The sequence below is a fragment of the Epinephelus fuscoguttatus genome, linkage group LG16, assembly GCF_011397635.1.
Source record: "Epinephelus fuscoguttatus linkage group LG16, E.fuscoguttatus.final_Chr_v1".
Taxonomy (NCBI): Eukaryota; Metazoa; Chordata; class Actinopteri; order Perciformes; family Serranidae; genus Epinephelus; species Epinephelus fuscoguttatus.
In genome coordinates this window covers 24,221,911-24,239,917 of record NC_064767.1, presented here as the reverse complement: position 1 = coordinate 24,239,917, position 18,007 = coordinate 24,221,911, and the positions used below count along the sequence as shown (strand labels likewise).

The 18,007-nt window shown below is 38.5% G+C and overlaps 1 protein-coding gene across 1 annotated transcript in view; it reads left to right on the top strand.

The window, feature by feature from the left end:
* Positions 1 to 18,007, top strand: part of lmbrd1 (LMBR1 domain containing 1) — a 70,776-nt gene that overhangs the window by 30,952 nt on the left and 21,817 nt on the right. The window contains exons 7-13 of the mRNA XM_049601015.1: positions 414 to 487; positions 10,478 to 10,603; positions 11,519 to 11,671; positions 14,422 to 14,486; positions 14,619 to 14,721; positions 17,200 to 17,304; positions 17,400 to 17,549. Coding sequence (XP_049456972.1) covers positions 414 to 487; positions 10,478 to 10,603; positions 11,519 to 11,671; positions 14,422 to 14,486; positions 14,619 to 14,721; positions 17,200 to 17,304; positions 17,400 to 17,549 — 776 coding nt within the window. The remainder of the gene's footprint in view (positions 1 to 413; positions 488 to 10,477; positions 10,604 to 11,518; positions 11,672 to 14,421; positions 14,487 to 14,618; positions 14,722 to 17,199; positions 17,305 to 17,399; positions 17,550 to 18,007) is intronic.

Genomic DNA, 18,007 nt, shown 5'->3' with positions numbered 1-18,007 from the left:
CACCATGAAACACATCACTCCTGTTCCTTTTGAATTATGTGCAGTGCACAGTCAGTGGGGGAGTTGAGAGCAAACTAGATTATGCTTAAACATTCTATGACTTTTTTTTGGTCATTGGATTGTCTGCAGGAGTGTGGCAATGACACTTTAGAAGCATCTTTAGAATATTCGAAGAAATGTAGATGCAGCGTTATTCACTTTGTGCGGATGCTGCAATAGGGTTTGAATGCTGGAAACATTTCAGCTGTCAATGTTGAGTTTGACAGCTGACAACAAACAGACAGCTGACTGAAACACCGTCAAAGTGCACACATGAAAGTAGGCTCCTGATAGTCATGGCAAAGCGATCATTGATATTTCTTTCAGAAGCCAAGGTGAAATCTCTGATGTCCGTCTTGTCTGTTCACCTGCAGATGGTCTACCTGCTCTGGCTTTCTCCATCAGCTCCTTGACCTTGATTGGCATGTTGGCAGTGATCACTTACACGGTGAGTTGGGACCTGAGACAAGTGGTTGATGTTGTTTCATGTGTTCAGTGGAGCTATATCGGCACAGTAATTAAAGCAAATCATCCAGTGGGATGGTTTCCAGTTCCTGCCAGCCTTGTAGCTTAATAGGACCTGTGCTTGTTGAGACATCTGACATATAAAATGTTTTGAAGTATGAAGAAAGACTAAATAGAATAATCTTCCCTTTGTCAGGTTGATCCAACATGATTTTTCAGATGTGTCATGGCTGCATGTTTTGTAAAACATTATTTGAAATGCAGTTTCTTAACATTTTTGTGTACAAATGGTTTCCAGTCTTCTTGGTTGAGATGTACCTGGTGATGGAGTGGCCTTTCAGTAATAGTAATGCCTTGTGATTTTAGAGCACTGGCATTCTATTGCTCAAATTACACAGACTGCTGTCTTTCACCTGAGCACCCAGGACTTTTGCATGATGTATGTGCACCCTTCCTGGGCTTATCAACCACTTATCAGCTGTCTATTTATATATATAGATCTGCCTCAGTGCCCATTAATATATGCCTATATTTTGACTCCCTCAGCATTTCATTTTTTTCCCTAGATCAGAAAAATTGACTCTCCGTAACACTCGTTAATGCTGTCCATTTTTCATAGCCGTTATCTTAGTAACTAGACTGTGAATATCCCTTGGAGGCGGTGGCAGGGTGGGAGTAACACAGAACAGTGCCTACTGGGGAGAAATACGAAAAAAAGTACTCGTGTATCAACCCAGGGAGTGAGAGTAAAAGTGACAGCCAACCCCAATCTATCCAGTTTCTCTTGAGCTCAAAGAGTCCTATTTGACAAATCACACAACAATTGAATGTGGAGCTCTTAATGAATAATACACAACCTAGTCAAGTAAGTTGTAGAACCAATCTCGCTTTAGGACACATAATCCATCTCAGATGGGATTGTTCTCTCACTTTGCTTCTCACCAAAGTCCTTTAAAGAGTGGATAATTACTTAGTGCATTTTGAGGATGGAAGTGTGCTTGGATTTGCACTGACCTCATGTTGATATTGACTCTGTGAATGCCCTGTGGAAATCAAAACTCGCAGTGTGTCTTTGTTTTTTGATGTTCCTTGTTTTGATGAAGTCAATCAAAGAAATCAGGCCTTTGGGTGACAACAGCAGCTGCCCCTCCCTCTGTTATTCTCACAGACCCAAGTGCAGAAGCTCTTTTTATCCCTTCATCCCTTTATTTGCTCTCTCCTCTGTCTTCTAAACAGCAAAACTCTTCTTGGTGGCAGCCTACCCATATTTGCAAAGAGCTGCTGTGTGATTTATCCTTCTTTTACTATGTGTTACTATTAAGCCTGCTTAACTTAATGGAATCTAAGTGACAGGTTCCATAAGCAGCAGAAATGTTGTCCATGACTCCCGTGCTAATTTATCACTACTCTTTGTGCAGAACTAGCCACCTACCCTTAATGCAAACAACTCCTTGATGTAAACAGTATATAACACAGCAGCGTTGTACACTTAAAACTTCTACAAAGTGAAGCAACTTAAAGTTTTTACTGCTTTTCTGCCCTTTTTTATGGCATTTTCTCTCAAGCACATACTTTTATATTAAACGGAGGCATCCTGTAAAAGCAAACTGACACTGTTTGACACTATTCTAATGGTTTGGAATCCATGTGTTCTTCGTTCTGCAAAATTAAACTCATGTTTTTATCATTTTTAAATGTAAAATGCTTCGAAGGGTAAGAAATGTCACCACTAATTAAATCTTTATCTTGTTGTCTGTGAAGGTGTTAAGGTACAGCGACAGCCCTGTAACTACAGTATGTCAAATAGAGTTCAACTTTATTATACTTTAAGTCCAGATGATTAAATTGATTTATTTTTCCACTGTACATTACTAACAATGTGTGGGTGCACCGGCCATACCAGTAGCTCTTACTCTGTTGTCAGTTATTTAAATTGTCAACTAAGAAATAAATAAGGCATGAAAGTGAATTAAAGCACACAGGCAAATTGAATTATGGCTATATGCTGATCGTGTTTAAAAAATATGGGCCTATTTACATTGTGTTTACCCAAATGAATGTTTCAGTCATTGTGTGGAGTTATAGTTTGTTTTCTAACCTTTGTCAATCATTTAAATTTGATAGCGATAGCAGGCCCCAAGTCTTGAATTTTGGTTGAGATGGGCTACCCTTTTGTGTATAGTTGAATAAAGAGATTTTACCTTTATAAAAACTGAGCAAGATAATTTCAAGTACCCAACTAGCTTTGCATTGGATAAGATGAAATCCATCGTCACTTTATGCTCAGGCAGTCACTTTTTAATGGTGAGGATTTTATGAAATTCTTTCTCATTACCTGGAATATTTGCACATGCATATTCCTAATATAATATCTCCCACTCTGTTTGATAGTACCCAGCAGTGATGACACGAGACCGATAAGGCTGATCTTTTAGCTCATGCATCATGTGGAGTCCTTTGACTTCATTTAAAAGCCAGGATACCATATTGACTTATGACTCTCATGGCTCTGTCTCCTGTGGATCCACCTTTCTCTCGCTGTTAAATTGCCAGCCATAAGATGCTGATGCTGAGCTAAAGTTGGGAAGATTAATGTCTGTTGATCTAATCACAGGCCTTGAGATTGACCTGGGAAGATGGGGTCTCTGAGTGGATCAGACGGGTGTCACTAATACTTACTTTAGGATTCTGCAATCCTTTGATACTTGTTTGATTTTGTATATTTCATATTTAAATTTGATTTATGTAATTTTATTTCTTTAGCAATTTAAACTGAAGTTTGAAGTTCAGAACTCAAATTGGATTTTGAATAAAACATGGCAAGTGAAGTTGTTTAGACTGTAGTTTTTATGACACTTTTAAAAAGCAAAAAACTATCAACTAAAAGGGAAGAGCTCCATAAAATGAACATTTTCAGCACAGTAAGTATTTCTCCTATTAACATGTACCTATTCAGCCAGCTAAAATCTCCAGATGATGATACATCATATAGCAACAGATACTGATTTAAGCTTACCAAGCATAGCGTAACTGTAGTTTCACCTGTACTCAGTAGAAGAGATGTCCCAAGTCAATTTTAGAGTGGACCTTTTATCTTTTCCCTTTTTTGTGTCATATATATAAAGTTACAAAGTCAGATGTTCATTTCAAATGAGGCAAAGTAATGAGGTTAATATCTATAAAAGTAACCCCTGTGAGCAAAAACCTCAGGCTTTAGATCGTTACAAATACAAACAAAGACGTTAGCTCCTGATGGATTTCTTTATATGGTCATCTGCTCCAGGCACGCTTCTGCAAGAGTTGGCATTATGTAGCCCACATTACAAAATGTAGCTACATGCTAACATCAGGGAAACATGTATTCTTGGTTGCCAATACTATTAATATCTCACAGATTTCAAATCATATTCCTGCTGAAACATGCTTGATTGTGAATTTATTGGTTTAGAAGCTTTTATTGGTTAATTTTCACCTTAGAAGGTGCTACTGTTCTTTATAGTCATTCCCTGGCTGCAACTGCTACATGTAGCTACATGTTAACATCAGGGAGACATGTAATTTTGGTTGCCAGTGCTATTGATTTCCCCCCGATTTCAGATTATATTACTGCTGGAACATGTGTGATTATGAAGATTTTGGTTTAAAAGCTTTTATTGGTTATTTTTCACGTTAGAAGTGCCACTAACTTTGTTACAGTCATTCCCCTGCTGCAACTGCTACATGTAGCTACATGCTATCAACATGTAATCTTGGTTGCTGAAGTTGTTGTATGTTTTATTGTGACGATGAGAAGAGAATATGAGAGTGTATATACAAGAGACCTTCATATGCTGGCCAATCAGAGCAGACTGGGCTTTTTCGGGAGGGGGACTTAAAGATACAGGCGCTAAAACAGGGCGTTTCAGACAGAGGGTGAATACAGGCGCTCAAACACAGACAGTATGAGGAAAAGAAAGGGTATGAGTGTTTTTGACACAAAAGCATGTATACATGTTCTAATAGAAACCCAAAATACAAGTATGAACCTGAAAATGAGCATAATAGGTCCCCTTTAAGGATCTGTATTGGGGCTGATCCAGGGGTATTTTAAAGTATTGGTAAAATCTTTCACTACTTTCTAATCATCATCAACAAAGAGCAGTGCACAAAACATTCATGTGGGCCTGCAGCTTCTCATTGTAGCGTCCTTTTCACCAGTTAAACAGACAGATGTCACAGGCAGGTCATATCAGCTGTCACTAATTAATGTAAACTCTGTGAGTAACTTGATGAAAATGACATGTCTGTTGTCAGATTAAAGTGCTCTCTGCCGCTGGTGCCTGTATGGCATCTACCCAGTATTAAAGAACTCAGATCGGGATCCCTGCCAAAAAACTTGAGTGGGACATCCACATATGGTCACTTTAAGTTCATTAAAGATTCAAAAACACAGGTGCATTAGGGTGCAAATGACGCACCCTTATGCATCCGTTTTTGAAGGGTTTTTTCCCTTTTTAATCAAACATCAGCATGTGCAATGACTTTATGATTAGGACACCACTGATTGTAATGGCCCTTTCACCTCGCAGAAGGCTTACTGCAATTACAGTAATTAAAGAAGAGGTGATGGGTCGAACTTGGTACAATGTCTTTAGAAATCTAAAACAGCACTCTAAAGGTTGGAGGCTGCCTGGGAAGCCTGTCAACCATGACAACCACGCCTGCTAGTTGGATTTCTTTTTAAATTGAAAATAGGATAAAATTGCTGTCCATTCAAAGGAACTTTTTAAATGTTTTAGTCACACACAACCTCAGGCAAAAATATATTATGTATCACTATTTAGACTTCTACTGGGTGCATATGAAAATCATTTTAAGCATGAAAAGTAATATTATGGGGTCAACACAGGGCAAGTGATTAGCTGGCTGAAAGTGTGTGCTGTTCTCTTCACTGGCCAGTGTCAAATCAGAGTATTCCTTATTTTTGTCACCAAATTGACGGCACTGTACGCTATCCTCTTAAAACTTTCTTACAGCAAATGACAGTCTGCCAGATCCAGCAGCCTCTGGACAAATCAAGTTATGTAGTCAGTTATATTATTTTGAATGTTATATTTAGGCTGTTGATGTACAATTCTATTAAAAGACCTGCATTAAAGACATATTACCAATAATAAGTTAGAGGTTTCCTAAAGCCGACTAACCATCTGTTGCATTGTCAGATTATAGTCAGTGGTCAGATAAATGTTAAGAATGAAGCAGGTCTGTGGAGGGCATCTTCAAATGCCAAAACTCATTAACTCTCAAGCCTATTCAAAGAACACAGAATAAAGTGTATACTGTGTCTCGTGGACATGTAGTTCCTCTATAGAAACAAGTAAAGGCTGACCGAGCCGCATCTCTGCACTCCATTTTGTGATTTGCCCAAACTAAATATTTAAATATATTCAAATAATACTTAAATATTTAAACATGAGTGTCACCATAGAGTGGCTTCTTGATCACTCCACTTTGTCTGTCCTGACCTTCATTATAATATAACAGTCAAGGCCAGAATTAAAGAGGCAACCCTCTGGATGTAAAGAGAGATAAAATACCCCACCAAACCAGTCACCTTCTCACTTTAAAGGACATTCATCACTTAAATATTAGGCTGGGTATCGGTACTTAATATGTGTAAGGTATGGACCCAAATAATCCGGTGCAAAGTAGTAGGGCTGTAAATAGCAACTATTTTAATAGTTAAATAATCTATCAATTATTGAATCAACGATTTTTAAAAACACTGGAGTTGTATTTTTTGTGATTTTATATGATTTCACATGACAAATAAATAGGTTGATTGACTAATTGGCAGTTAATTAATGGCTCTTATTTAAATAAAAACATTTAAGTACTTCAAAAATATGTCTTTTAATGAACTTTCCTGCTGACACAGAGGAATATTCAACCGAAATCAAATCCTGTCATCATGGACCCAAACAGGTTGCTATAGCAACATGTTTTTCGTTTTTAGGGTGGTATCTTCTTTCCAGAAGTCAAGTACCAACAAGATCAAACAAACCCAGAAGTCGTTAATTTGAATGAATGAAACCTACATTGGTCACACATGCATAGACGTATAAACATAGATGGGTTTTTTTTTTCGGTTTTTTTTTTTTTAAAGTATCAAATTTGGCAGTGTTCTCTAAACTCGTGTGCAGTTCACTCTCCACGGCAGCAACACATTCTCTAAATGTCACCATGAATGATGCAACATTTAAGACTGTAAAGTAAGTGCACATGTGAACAAGATTGTTTTAAAAAAAATGATTCATTTAGAAAGAAATTTAGATTTGGAGAGAAAATGTATTTGAAAAGTAGCTCATTGTGAAGTAGCATTGCTTTTAACATTAAGCTAACATAGCTAGCTAGCTAACAAGGTAACTAAGCCTAAATAGTGGAGTCATCATCCAGAGAGCCAACATGCCTCCTATGCCAGGCAGAATCAGCTTTGTAAACGTTATGTTTACCTTTTTGGCTGCATTTTTGGTCGTGAGTGTGCTGCAGTCACACTACTGCAGATCAGCCAATAAAGTTGCAACTAATATGGTCATCAGTTTTTATCAACTGTGTTGATTTGTTGCAGCCTTAGTACCGAGGAGTATCACAACTTCTCCAGTGAAACAGTACCTGCATTAGATCCTCTTTGATACAGATCTAGAAAACTAGTTACTATTTGTATGGTTTTGCTCACAGCCAGACACCTCAAGCATTTTTTTGATCTAGTAAGACCACTCTGTCTTGGGTTTGGTTAATTGGCCTACTACAGCAGGAGGATATAACTTCAACTCTTGAACCATCAGAACATCCATCCCTGTGGATGGATTTCTACAACCATGGTTGACTGCTGTGGAGGAGGCCCTTGTTTCAACTTTGGACAAGGAGAAAGGTGTGCTAGATCCAGCAACATGAAACTTTTAACAAGCAAGCAGTCACATCTGGCTCCATATCACTCTTAGGGATCCCAAACACTGTCCAAATTTGGCATCTGTTCCTGTCACGTTGTTTTCATCCAGTACCTCACGCTTCGTCTCAAACATGGCAACATGCAGTCAATATGAAGTTTCAATCTCTGTGTGATAAGAACCAAATTAATCCATAACTGACTGTGAAGCGCTTGTGGAACAGTGTGTCTCACTTTCAAATGATTTGGTGAGACTGACCATGGAGGATGAGGATGTTTTTTCATTTTGAGATGGCTGAGATCATATTGTGCAAGTGCCACCTGATTAAATATCAAGAAGAGGGATGGCTTCTTTAATTATTATCCAATTCATCCTTTTTTTTAGCTTAGTTATTCAACCATTTCCAAAAATGTGACAGCATGTAAAACAAGGGACCAGACAGAGGTGCAAAGTGGTGGCGCCTGGTGTTTGGGGAACCTTTCCTCAAATCCGCTGGAGGTTGCAGAGCTTGGTCTTTTTTTAAATTACATTTTACTGCCTAATGTAAAACACATATTTCAGAACATTACTAGCAAAATACTAAAGCAGACTGATTTGAAGTGTTAAGATTCATTAAAACGTTTGTTCCACTCCCTAAATACCATGTTAAAATTAACAGGAGCAACACTTGGTGATCATCTCTGCAGTATTGAAATAGTTGATCTGACCATCTGTTGATTAAATCAAAATATGAGAGGCACTCAATTAGTTAAAAATAATGAAATAAATAAATCATAGCCATATTGAGAATTTCTGAGTAGAGGAAGTGTAATTTCATGACTGTTATGACCTTAAATCACCCTCTCATTTCTGTTTTTTGTAACTCAGGAACTAGCCAAATTGTCCTATTAATCAAATGGCAATAGGGAAACCAGCATATGTGGCGGTGCTGCCAAACTTGCAGGATTTATGGGATTGTGAGTGTGTTAAAAGAGCAGTGGGTTGGATTTAGTGGCATCTAGTGTCCAGGATTGGAGATTACAACCAGCTGAAACTTCTCCTGTGTGCCAAGCGTTGTTCAGTGTTCATTGTTCAGGAGTTTTTTTTTTACTAAATCCGCAGAGGTCTCTTCCTCTCCAAAACAAATGGACCTGGTGATTTTTGACACATTTTGGCTTGCCACGGAGGCACTAGTAACTGTAGTGGCCAATGAGAAAAGGTGACTGGCCCTATCTTGAGCCAGTGTATGGTTTGTCCATTCTGGGCTACTATAGAAACATGGTGGTACATCATGGTTGACTCTCAGGGACAAGGACCTGTTCCCTATGTAGATATAAACGACTAAAGAAAATAAACTTACTGTATTATATTACAATTAATTTCTACCAGTATATCCCCCTAATTCATACACACAATTGTACTCATACAGGAATGACCTCTTTATTAAAAGGGTATTGAAAATTTAGGGGGAGCCTCCTCTCCCTCCCCCCTTTTGGCTCAACTATCACAAGTAGAAAGAGCCACAAAGAGGAGGCTTGTGTAGGAGACCTGTGTCCACCTAGTTCTCCCTATTCCCACTCAGCAGTCACATGACTCTCTCTGAATGATTTCAGCTAGTAACTCCCCCCTCAACCAACACACACATCGAGTCACACACACTCTCATCCACCCTGCTCCGAGCTATTTCTGGTAATTATTGACCACAGTGGATTTCAAAATAACTTTAATGAGCATGCATGATTACGTGAGAACTAAAAATGTACACTCCAGCAGAGGGACACCTGTGTTTTTTTTTTCCTTTTTTATATTTCTCCCATGTACTTGCACATTTGAGGGGAAGGGAAATGTTTCTCTTGGGATCTGGGACAGGTTTTCCTTTTATGAGTGTGTTTGATATTCGGGACATGCTCCGGCCTTAAGAGCTCCATGATTCATTGCAGGAGGCGACATTCGCCCATAGCAGAGATCCACAGCAGAGACTAATAATAGTCTAGCCTGACTTAGTATCCCATGCGACTCTCTTAATGCTACCTAACACTCAGAAACTAGTAAAAGTTGTTTTAGAAAAATATAGGCTTTGACGTTTCTCCACTTGAAAAAAAAGAATAAAGAGGACAGAGTCTTCTGACAGGGCTGAAAGTGTCTCTGCACAGAAGGCCCCTTTGTTTTATTATGAACCCATAAAATGGCACCACTCCAAATTGGTTAAAGTGAGACGGCAGAGGGAGAGCAAGAAAGCATCAGCCTGTTGCTGTTATTATCATTTGTATTGATTGGACTGTTCCCTGGTATTACAGATGTCCCTCGTTTTTAATTAAAGTTCAAACGATCCTTCAGGAGATTAAAGCCACTGATAGCTGAAAAAGTGTTTCAAGTTTTGGGCACAAATTCTCTCTCTGTCTCTTTTTGCTGTCTTTGTATGTGTATGCATGCATGCGTGTTTGTCTTTTTGTGTCTGGGTATCATTGTTTATTATTTATACATGGTACATGCCTCTACTATAAAAGAAAAGTTGATATGTATTCACTTTAATTCATGTCATTCAACATTGATGACACCTTGATGCCCCCTCCTCTAACCCAGATTTTTCTCCCTAAAATTCTGCTTATAAATATTTTATCAAATCCTGGATAGAGGATAGTGCTGTCACATGGGGGCACTGTTAAGCTGTAAATTGCATCACAGTGATATAAGGCAGTGATATCCACACAAAATGGTTGCAGCAAATTCACCAATAAACCTCAGCACAATTATAGATTCCACCATTTTAATCTTTTTTTCCCTCTACCAAAAATGACACAGCCCGGGAGGCCAGGAACTATATCGTTTGCTGTGTGTGTGTGTGTGTGTGTGTGTGTGTGTGTGTGTGTGTGTGTGTGTGTGTGTGTGTGTGTGTGTGTGTGTGTGTGTGTTTGCTTACACATTTGACTCTTGTTGTGTTCTACATTGTGATGGATTTGTCATCAGGCCGGCGTGTGCATGTGTGGGTGGGATGCACGTGCCATATGTGCCATCCCACTCTGACAATAATGTGTGATTATAATGGTAGTTTTGCACTTGTCTTTCAGGCATACGGGATGTCTGTGCTGCCTTTGAATCTGATAAAAGGCACACGGAGTGTGGCTTATGAACGCCTGGAGAACACAGAGGACATTGATGATGTTGAGCATCAGATAGAAAAGCTGAAATCCAAGGTTGGTCTCAGCAGATACCACAAAGCACCAGCACTATGCATGCTGCAATACTGTGGCATAAACACATGCAACACGTGCAGACTATCTACAAGTCACTTAATAACTTTATTGAACAATGTGAAGTGAAAAGAAATAAACCATAAACAGATGAACAGTTTTATCAATATAATATTAGAATACTTGCTGTTTCTTTTTCACACTGTGTATGAGTGTATAATCATGCATTCATTGAAAGGTACACATGCATAGCCTCCAGCTGATCAGGCCCTCCTCCTTATCTTTATGCCATGCCCCTCTGTCTTTGCATGCAATTATGGGTGGTTAGCACTGTCCTTATCAACCAGCCCCTCAAATGCATGCAGTACAAACAGGGAAACACAAGTGAAGGCATCTACAGTATTAGTTGCTATCAGTTGCCAGTGGCAACATGAAGTTGAACATGAAAGACATTGAAAAGAAAACTAAAGAGAAACATAGAACACACACAAAAGACTTTTCTTCTGTAGTAGAATATCGTTGTCTAAATGCTTGTGTAATTCTTGTAAATTATTTCATTGACTGAAAGTAGACAAATAGCAACTTTTATGGCATTGTAAGTAATAGCGCTGATTATTTACTGCTAGATTAATTATACCTGAATCTTGAGACCACATTTTATAACGAATCATTTATCTTCCCATTGGCATAATAATTCTATCCAAGTAGATTGCTTAATATATGTTTAAATGTTACGTTATTTCTGTTAATGAGTTAATCGGCAGTCACTGGGTAGGTCAATGACTTACATTTTCCATTATTGGTGCTGTTTACTTTAAATACCCAGTTAAAGCTTCCAGCAGTGCCATATCAGGAGTGAATATGCATGCATATATGTATTTATCAACTAATCTGGTTCTTTGTCGGTCTTCTCGTCAGTGTAAAGACGGACGTCCCCTCTCTTCAAGGGACAGGCACAACCTGCAGGAGCTGGAGGGCAAGCTGCAGGTCCTCCAGCGCAGGGGGAGACACCTGGAAATTGCAGAGAGGAACTGCTGCACTAAAGTGGGCAGTGCTCTCAGACCTTTCAAGGTGAGTCGGCATAATGGAATTGGTTCCCATTCACTGAAATAAATTATATGTCCAACATTGACTGTATTGTACACAAAGGCAGTTGCTTATAATGTCTGATATTATGGCCTTGTTTTGATTGTCATTGTTGTTTTAATTATTTCAAGGTCAGGGCTGGCGTTTCTGTACTTAATAATTGTGCAATTTTAAAATTCTCATTTGGCCAGGTATCATGCCTTTGTTCATTTTTGCCAGCTTCAGCATCTTCCTCCTTTAACTGTTTCTTTGTGCTCAAGTTCTAATCTGGACTGCTCCAGATTTACTTTTAGTTCTACTTTACACAACCGCATATTTACACGATTCCCACGGGTCGTCTCTTCACCTAATTTACTCTGAAGTCTCTCAGGGAGTCTCACATTTCTCAGGCAGGATCTCATGGTACCCCAGGGATAAACCAAAGCAACCACAAACTTCTCTTTGATTTTACTTTTTTGGGTTGGGCAACCAATACTTGGACCTCATACATGCAATTTTAGTATCATTGTTCCCATATTTAAATTTGCACAAGGAGCTTGGGAAAGGAGGGGGTGGCAACATCACTTGTTTAAGACTTTAAAAGCAGTACTACCTTTGGTCTTGTCTGCACCAACGCTTCCTCTTGCTCAGTCCTGGCAAACATCCTAGGTACATCCTAAGGACTCATTAAACACCAATTCACACAGTTTCATTAAAAACAATATCATTGCAACCCAAAAAAATCCTCAAGGCTGCCTCTTCTCACCAATCAACTTTCTGTATCCTTATCCCAAACCACTTGGTTACCAGGGTACAACAGCTGTGATCATTAGCATCTTTGTAGTCGGTTTGGCATAAACAGCATTGCATTTTTAATTTTCCAAAAAATACTCAGTTTGAATTTGAGATAGCCCCGAGGCTGTTCTCATCAAATGGCTTAGAATAACAAAATTGTGGCTGTAATTATTCTGGTTAAATGTGATGGTGGTGGGTCAGGCGAGAAGATGTTATTTTCCTATATCTAAAACAATCAAAAGCATGCACTGATACTATTCTAGTACGGATTTATTAACCCCGAAGCACAGACAACACAGTAACTAGACTGTTTCTAAGATCTGACTTCTACTAAAAACAGCACATGATCATCCTTAAGCAACATATTTGTGCTGTCATACATTTAGATCTAATCACTCTGCATCTCACAGACAAAAAAACATTTATTTTTCTCCTCGCACACTTCCTGCTTTAGCTGTTAAAGGAGTACAAGACGAGTAATGGGAATGGCCAAATGCAACTGTAACAGCAACAGCTTTCTGTTCATATTTTATGTTATCCGGCCATCATACACATCTAGGAGCATAGTGCACATGGCTGTGCATTGTTTTTGTGTGAACTTCATAGCATGCGTGCTCGACAATATTCTATTGTGTGTTCAAACATGACAAAGCAAAGCCGATGCACAATTAGAATAGTATTTATCTGTTTCAGTCACATTTTTTGTGTTAAAAACAGGACGAGTTCCAGCTTTTTACCTCCGCATTCACATTTTACTTTCCCACTGCTCTTCATTTTCCAGTATTTGTCTGCACTGCAGGCGTGCACAAACATTTTAAACCAGTGTCTGTAACAGTTTGTCTTTAACCAAGGGGGTTGCTGCTAATGACAGTCCCCAGACTCAAATTTGAACAGTAATGAGTTGGGAGATTTATTTACTGTATACTCAGGCACTGGTGTAGAGTGATAAGCCAAATGATTGTGATTCCTCCAGAGCGGTTACACCACTGATTCTCAAACACATGCTGTCCTTTTTATATCAACCCTGGTGGTGGGCGAAAAAATGAGAAATATCTACAGTTAAAAAGTGCCTGGACCTCACAATATAGTCACTGTTTTTCTGGGAGATTATAAAACAAGGGTTAAAAAAAAAGCCTGTAAACTAATGTATAGTGACGTTCTCCTTGTTAAAATGTCACCTTTTTTATTTAAGATATGAAAATAAACCCCATTTTTTCATGATTTAAAAGCTTTTTTCTGTATTTGACTTTTTGATAGTCAAACTGTGTTTGTATAACAAAGTTGTCTCTTCTGTTTTGCTTTTGGTTGGATTAAGAAATAAGGGCAGTTTAATCAGTACATTTTAATGACTCTATTTTTCCTCTGTCTTATTTATAACAAGGCAGTGTCAACAGTGACGATAAAAAGTGGCCTGATTATCAGTTTCCTGATTATAATTGATGCTTTGCTACAATCACTGAGAAATTACACCAAGGGGACAAATATACTTGTGTTTAGTTGCTTTTACATCACTAGTACATAATGTGTTAATTGCACTATATGTTTCGCCGTATGTGTTTTCCTGCTTTTTACATCGCTATAACTGGAACAAGATGTTATATATTTTTGCTATGGAGGCCCCCCTTCAAGGCGAGCAGTTGATAGGGTTTATTGCCTTCTTGGCTGCCACCCACCTTGTGCCTCCCTGGTCGCAACCTCCCTGCTCTGTCTGGGCCGTGCCATTGCTTCCCCCTGTCACCTCAGGCAACAGTGCCAAACTGCGGCTCGCCAAGCCATATGGTCTCTCCTTGACAAAAGACATGACAGAAAGGTTATATTAGCTGACCCTGTGGATGCCTTTGTAAACATTCATTTTCCATTATTGGGGTTCAGTCATGGGTGGGTGCAGATACTTCCTTTGTTTGTGGGTACATATCAGTGTTTGTTATTTTAATGTATTTATTTTGCTTTGTCTGTTTCAGATATTGCTGGGTATTTTCTTTATCCTGGTTGCACTGCTCTTCACTGTTGCCCTGTTCATTTCAAAGTAAGTCAATGTCATTCAACGCTGTGATTCTTAAGGCAAGCATTAGGACATAAAAAAACAACACAGTAGTTGTTATTCATGTGTAATGTTGGAGATTTATACACATATTTAACTTTATTCTGTGTGTTCCAGTTTGGATAAAGCTCTTCACTCTGCTGGCATCAGCTCCGGGTTCATAATCTTTGGCACCAACCTAACCAATCCCCTGAATGAACTTCTATTAGCCTTACAACCCGTGAGTATCATCTCATCTCTCATGTCGAAAAGATGATTATCCTCAATTACGATGTGCTTAAAGCCATATTTTCTTGTTTCCATCACCATTAACCTAAATTAAACATCATTTAAACTGTTTAAAAAACTTGAAGTGTGTGAGCTTGAGTATACTGCAGGTGAAATGTGGAATAACAAAATCTCAACGACAAAAGCAGCTACATACACTCAATTAGTCATCATCTTATGCTAATTAGCAGTTTGTTACTTTTAAATATGGTTTGATAGGCTCCCCTTAAGTTTTACCAAAGACCATAAGACAATTAAATTACAAACGGGGAAATCATACCCACAAGAATCATACTCACAAGTGCAATTTACATTCAGTGGTAACTTCACAATAATTTAATGTTCCAAGGAAGCTGGGCTGAGAGAAATTCCAACATGACAAGCACAGTCAGCACAGCTATAAGTGGGAGCACAATAGATGGCAAGGATAAAGGATAGTTGCTACACTCTATTAAATGAAGACCTCAGAAAATTAACACAGAAATAAAAACTGATGCATTGTGTAGCTGGCTCAACTATATTTTTTTATGAACCAGCTGTTGATTTGATTCTGAAACCTCTCATTTACAAGCTCATGAACAATAATGTAAAAGCTATTATCCAGTAATTTCTACAAACCTTGTAACTTCTGTAATGGGAACAAGTGAAAACTACAAAGGTAGACAAATAAGAAAAACCTTGCAGTACAGTACAGCTTAATACAGCAGCACTGCCTACTACCTTCACAAATAATATGATTATCATACGCTGTGCTTAAAACCAGCGTGCTCTCTGTAGCATACCCAACTAAATGCTGTTTTTTCAACTTAAATGATAGTTTTAGGCAAAATTACTTTATAATTGATTCTTAACATGAATCTAAAACTACTGTACGCTCTTCAGGAGGTGCTTACATTGTGCATTCATTCAATTTCAATTGGATACATTTCTCTGTGAGTCACATTTGGAAACACAGGAAATAAAAGGTGTAAAATTATGGTGCAGTATGTAAAAGATGAATGTAAATGAGGTGTAAAATATACTATTCATCACCTATGATTATTCTGTTTGCTATTTACACTATTTGCATTATGCACAAATCAAAATGCTGTTCACAGACAAAAAAATACGACAAATAAAATGTAATTAAAGGTCATGTGTTTAATATTTAAGGGGATTTAGGGGTATCTAGTAGTAGGGATTACAGATTGCGACCTGGCTAAAACTTCTCCTGGTTTGAAATCCTTCAGTGTTCATTGTTCAAGAGGTTTTGAACAGGAGCCAAATTTTCTGCAGACGTTTCTTCCTCTCCTAAACAAACAGGCCAGGTGATTAAAACCAGTAAAACCACTGAATGAAACAGTTTCACAATATTCATTCTGAGCTGTTTATATCTACATATTGTTTATATCTGAGCAGTTCTTATTTTCAGGTGATTATACACTTTAGAAACCCTACTTATTATAAAATATTCTATTTCAATTGCAATCCAAAAAATAATCTGAAGAAAACATTTGTGAAACTTGTGCATTCTGTCTAATGAATCAAAATATATTTCATAACTTTTCTTGCCTGTTGTTGCTTCCCTTGTTTGTGCCATTTAAATAATGAAAACCTGTTTAAAGTCTAAAGGTCAGTGTTGTGACTGGGGTTTGTTAGTACACTTGGAGCTTGAGAGTCTGGGTGTTCATTGATCTTTTTTTGGCAAAGATATTTTTTGGGGCATTTTTAGCCTATGAGCTGTAAGTTTCCAAAAATGAGGCACTATCATCTTACAGCATTTTCATGTGTGTAGAACCATAAACCTATTGAGACTGACACAACATTAGATCATGACTGTCGCTTCTCTCCTCCAGGTCATAGCTGCAGGTCTGACACTGGACACTGTTAAAAAAAAAAGAAAAAGAGATGAGATGAAAAAGAAATGACTGACAGCTCAGACCATTAAAAAATTGCTTCATAGATAGTGGCATTGATTAAATGTCTAAGGCCAGTGTTTAGAAGTATGACCTTGATATTTAAGGGATTAAGTGCGCCGTACCAAGAATGGGATGCTATATCGGGATCAGGTTTGAGGATAAATCAGAACAGTACAGGGTACAGGACATGATCGATATGTATGTTACACATGCTGTGCTTTTATATCTAGACTACACTATTTAGATTATCTATTCACTTAGTATTCACTCACTCAGTTGTTGGTGTTTAGCAGTTTTGACGATGTCTAAATGCACTGCACAGTGACCAGCTAGATGTGCTTTAGATCAATTGGGCTAGACCAAGCAGTATTGATGATAACTGCTCATTAACAGCTTCAAGACTCCTTGAGAGGAAACCAGCCTGAATGTTCTGCTCTAAAAGCAATAATGTGTTTATGTGTGTGTGTGTGTGTGTGTGTGTGTGTGTGTGTGTGTGTGAGGGACATAGCTGACCTCTGTCCTTGGTATCACAGGTTTTTCCACTGGATTACATCCTGATCACTGTCATCACCATGTACTTTGTGATCACATCAATGGCTGGCATTCGCAACATGGGCATCTGGTTCTTCTGGATAAGGGTAAGCAAAGTTCCTAGGTCTCTGTGTTTTTTAAGCTTTGCAAAATATTAACATTTATATTAATGGTAATAACTTTTTTTGTTTGTTTTATTCAGCTGTACAAAATAAGACCAAAGAGAACTCGCCCCCAGGCTCTTCTTTTCCTCTGTATGATCCTTCTGCTGATCGTCCTTCACACCAGCTACATGATCTACAGCCTCGCCCCACAATATGTCATGTATGGCAGCCAGAAATATCTGGTACAGGTGAGGAAAAATGTATGTATATTTTTGTGTATTTTTAGGTTTTTAGTCTAGCCGATGACATCTAGCACTAAAGATGGGGTTCTAACGAAGGCAGTGTCGGTCAGCCAGCGAGTGAGTTCAGACCACTCCGGTCCAGCCAGGTGTAGGCAGCAGCACGGTCTCTGCAGGCTGGTAACGGGGCTTTCAGACTCCTGTTCTTTTTTAATTCTGTCTGTCTGTGTTAGACTGTGTGGCTATTACTGTGTGGATGTGTTGTTTGACAGTATACCCTCTGTGTGATCTGATGTAGCTCTGCGCTCTCTCTCCCGCTCTGTCTCTCTCTCTGTGTGGGTGTGTGCATGTGGTTTAGATGCACCCTGGTGTCTATGCTTCATCTCAAAAAATCTTTTAAACAACATAATTAAAATGAACCACGGTGGTGTTTTTGCTGAAACATCCTCTTTTTAAATGAGAGGAAG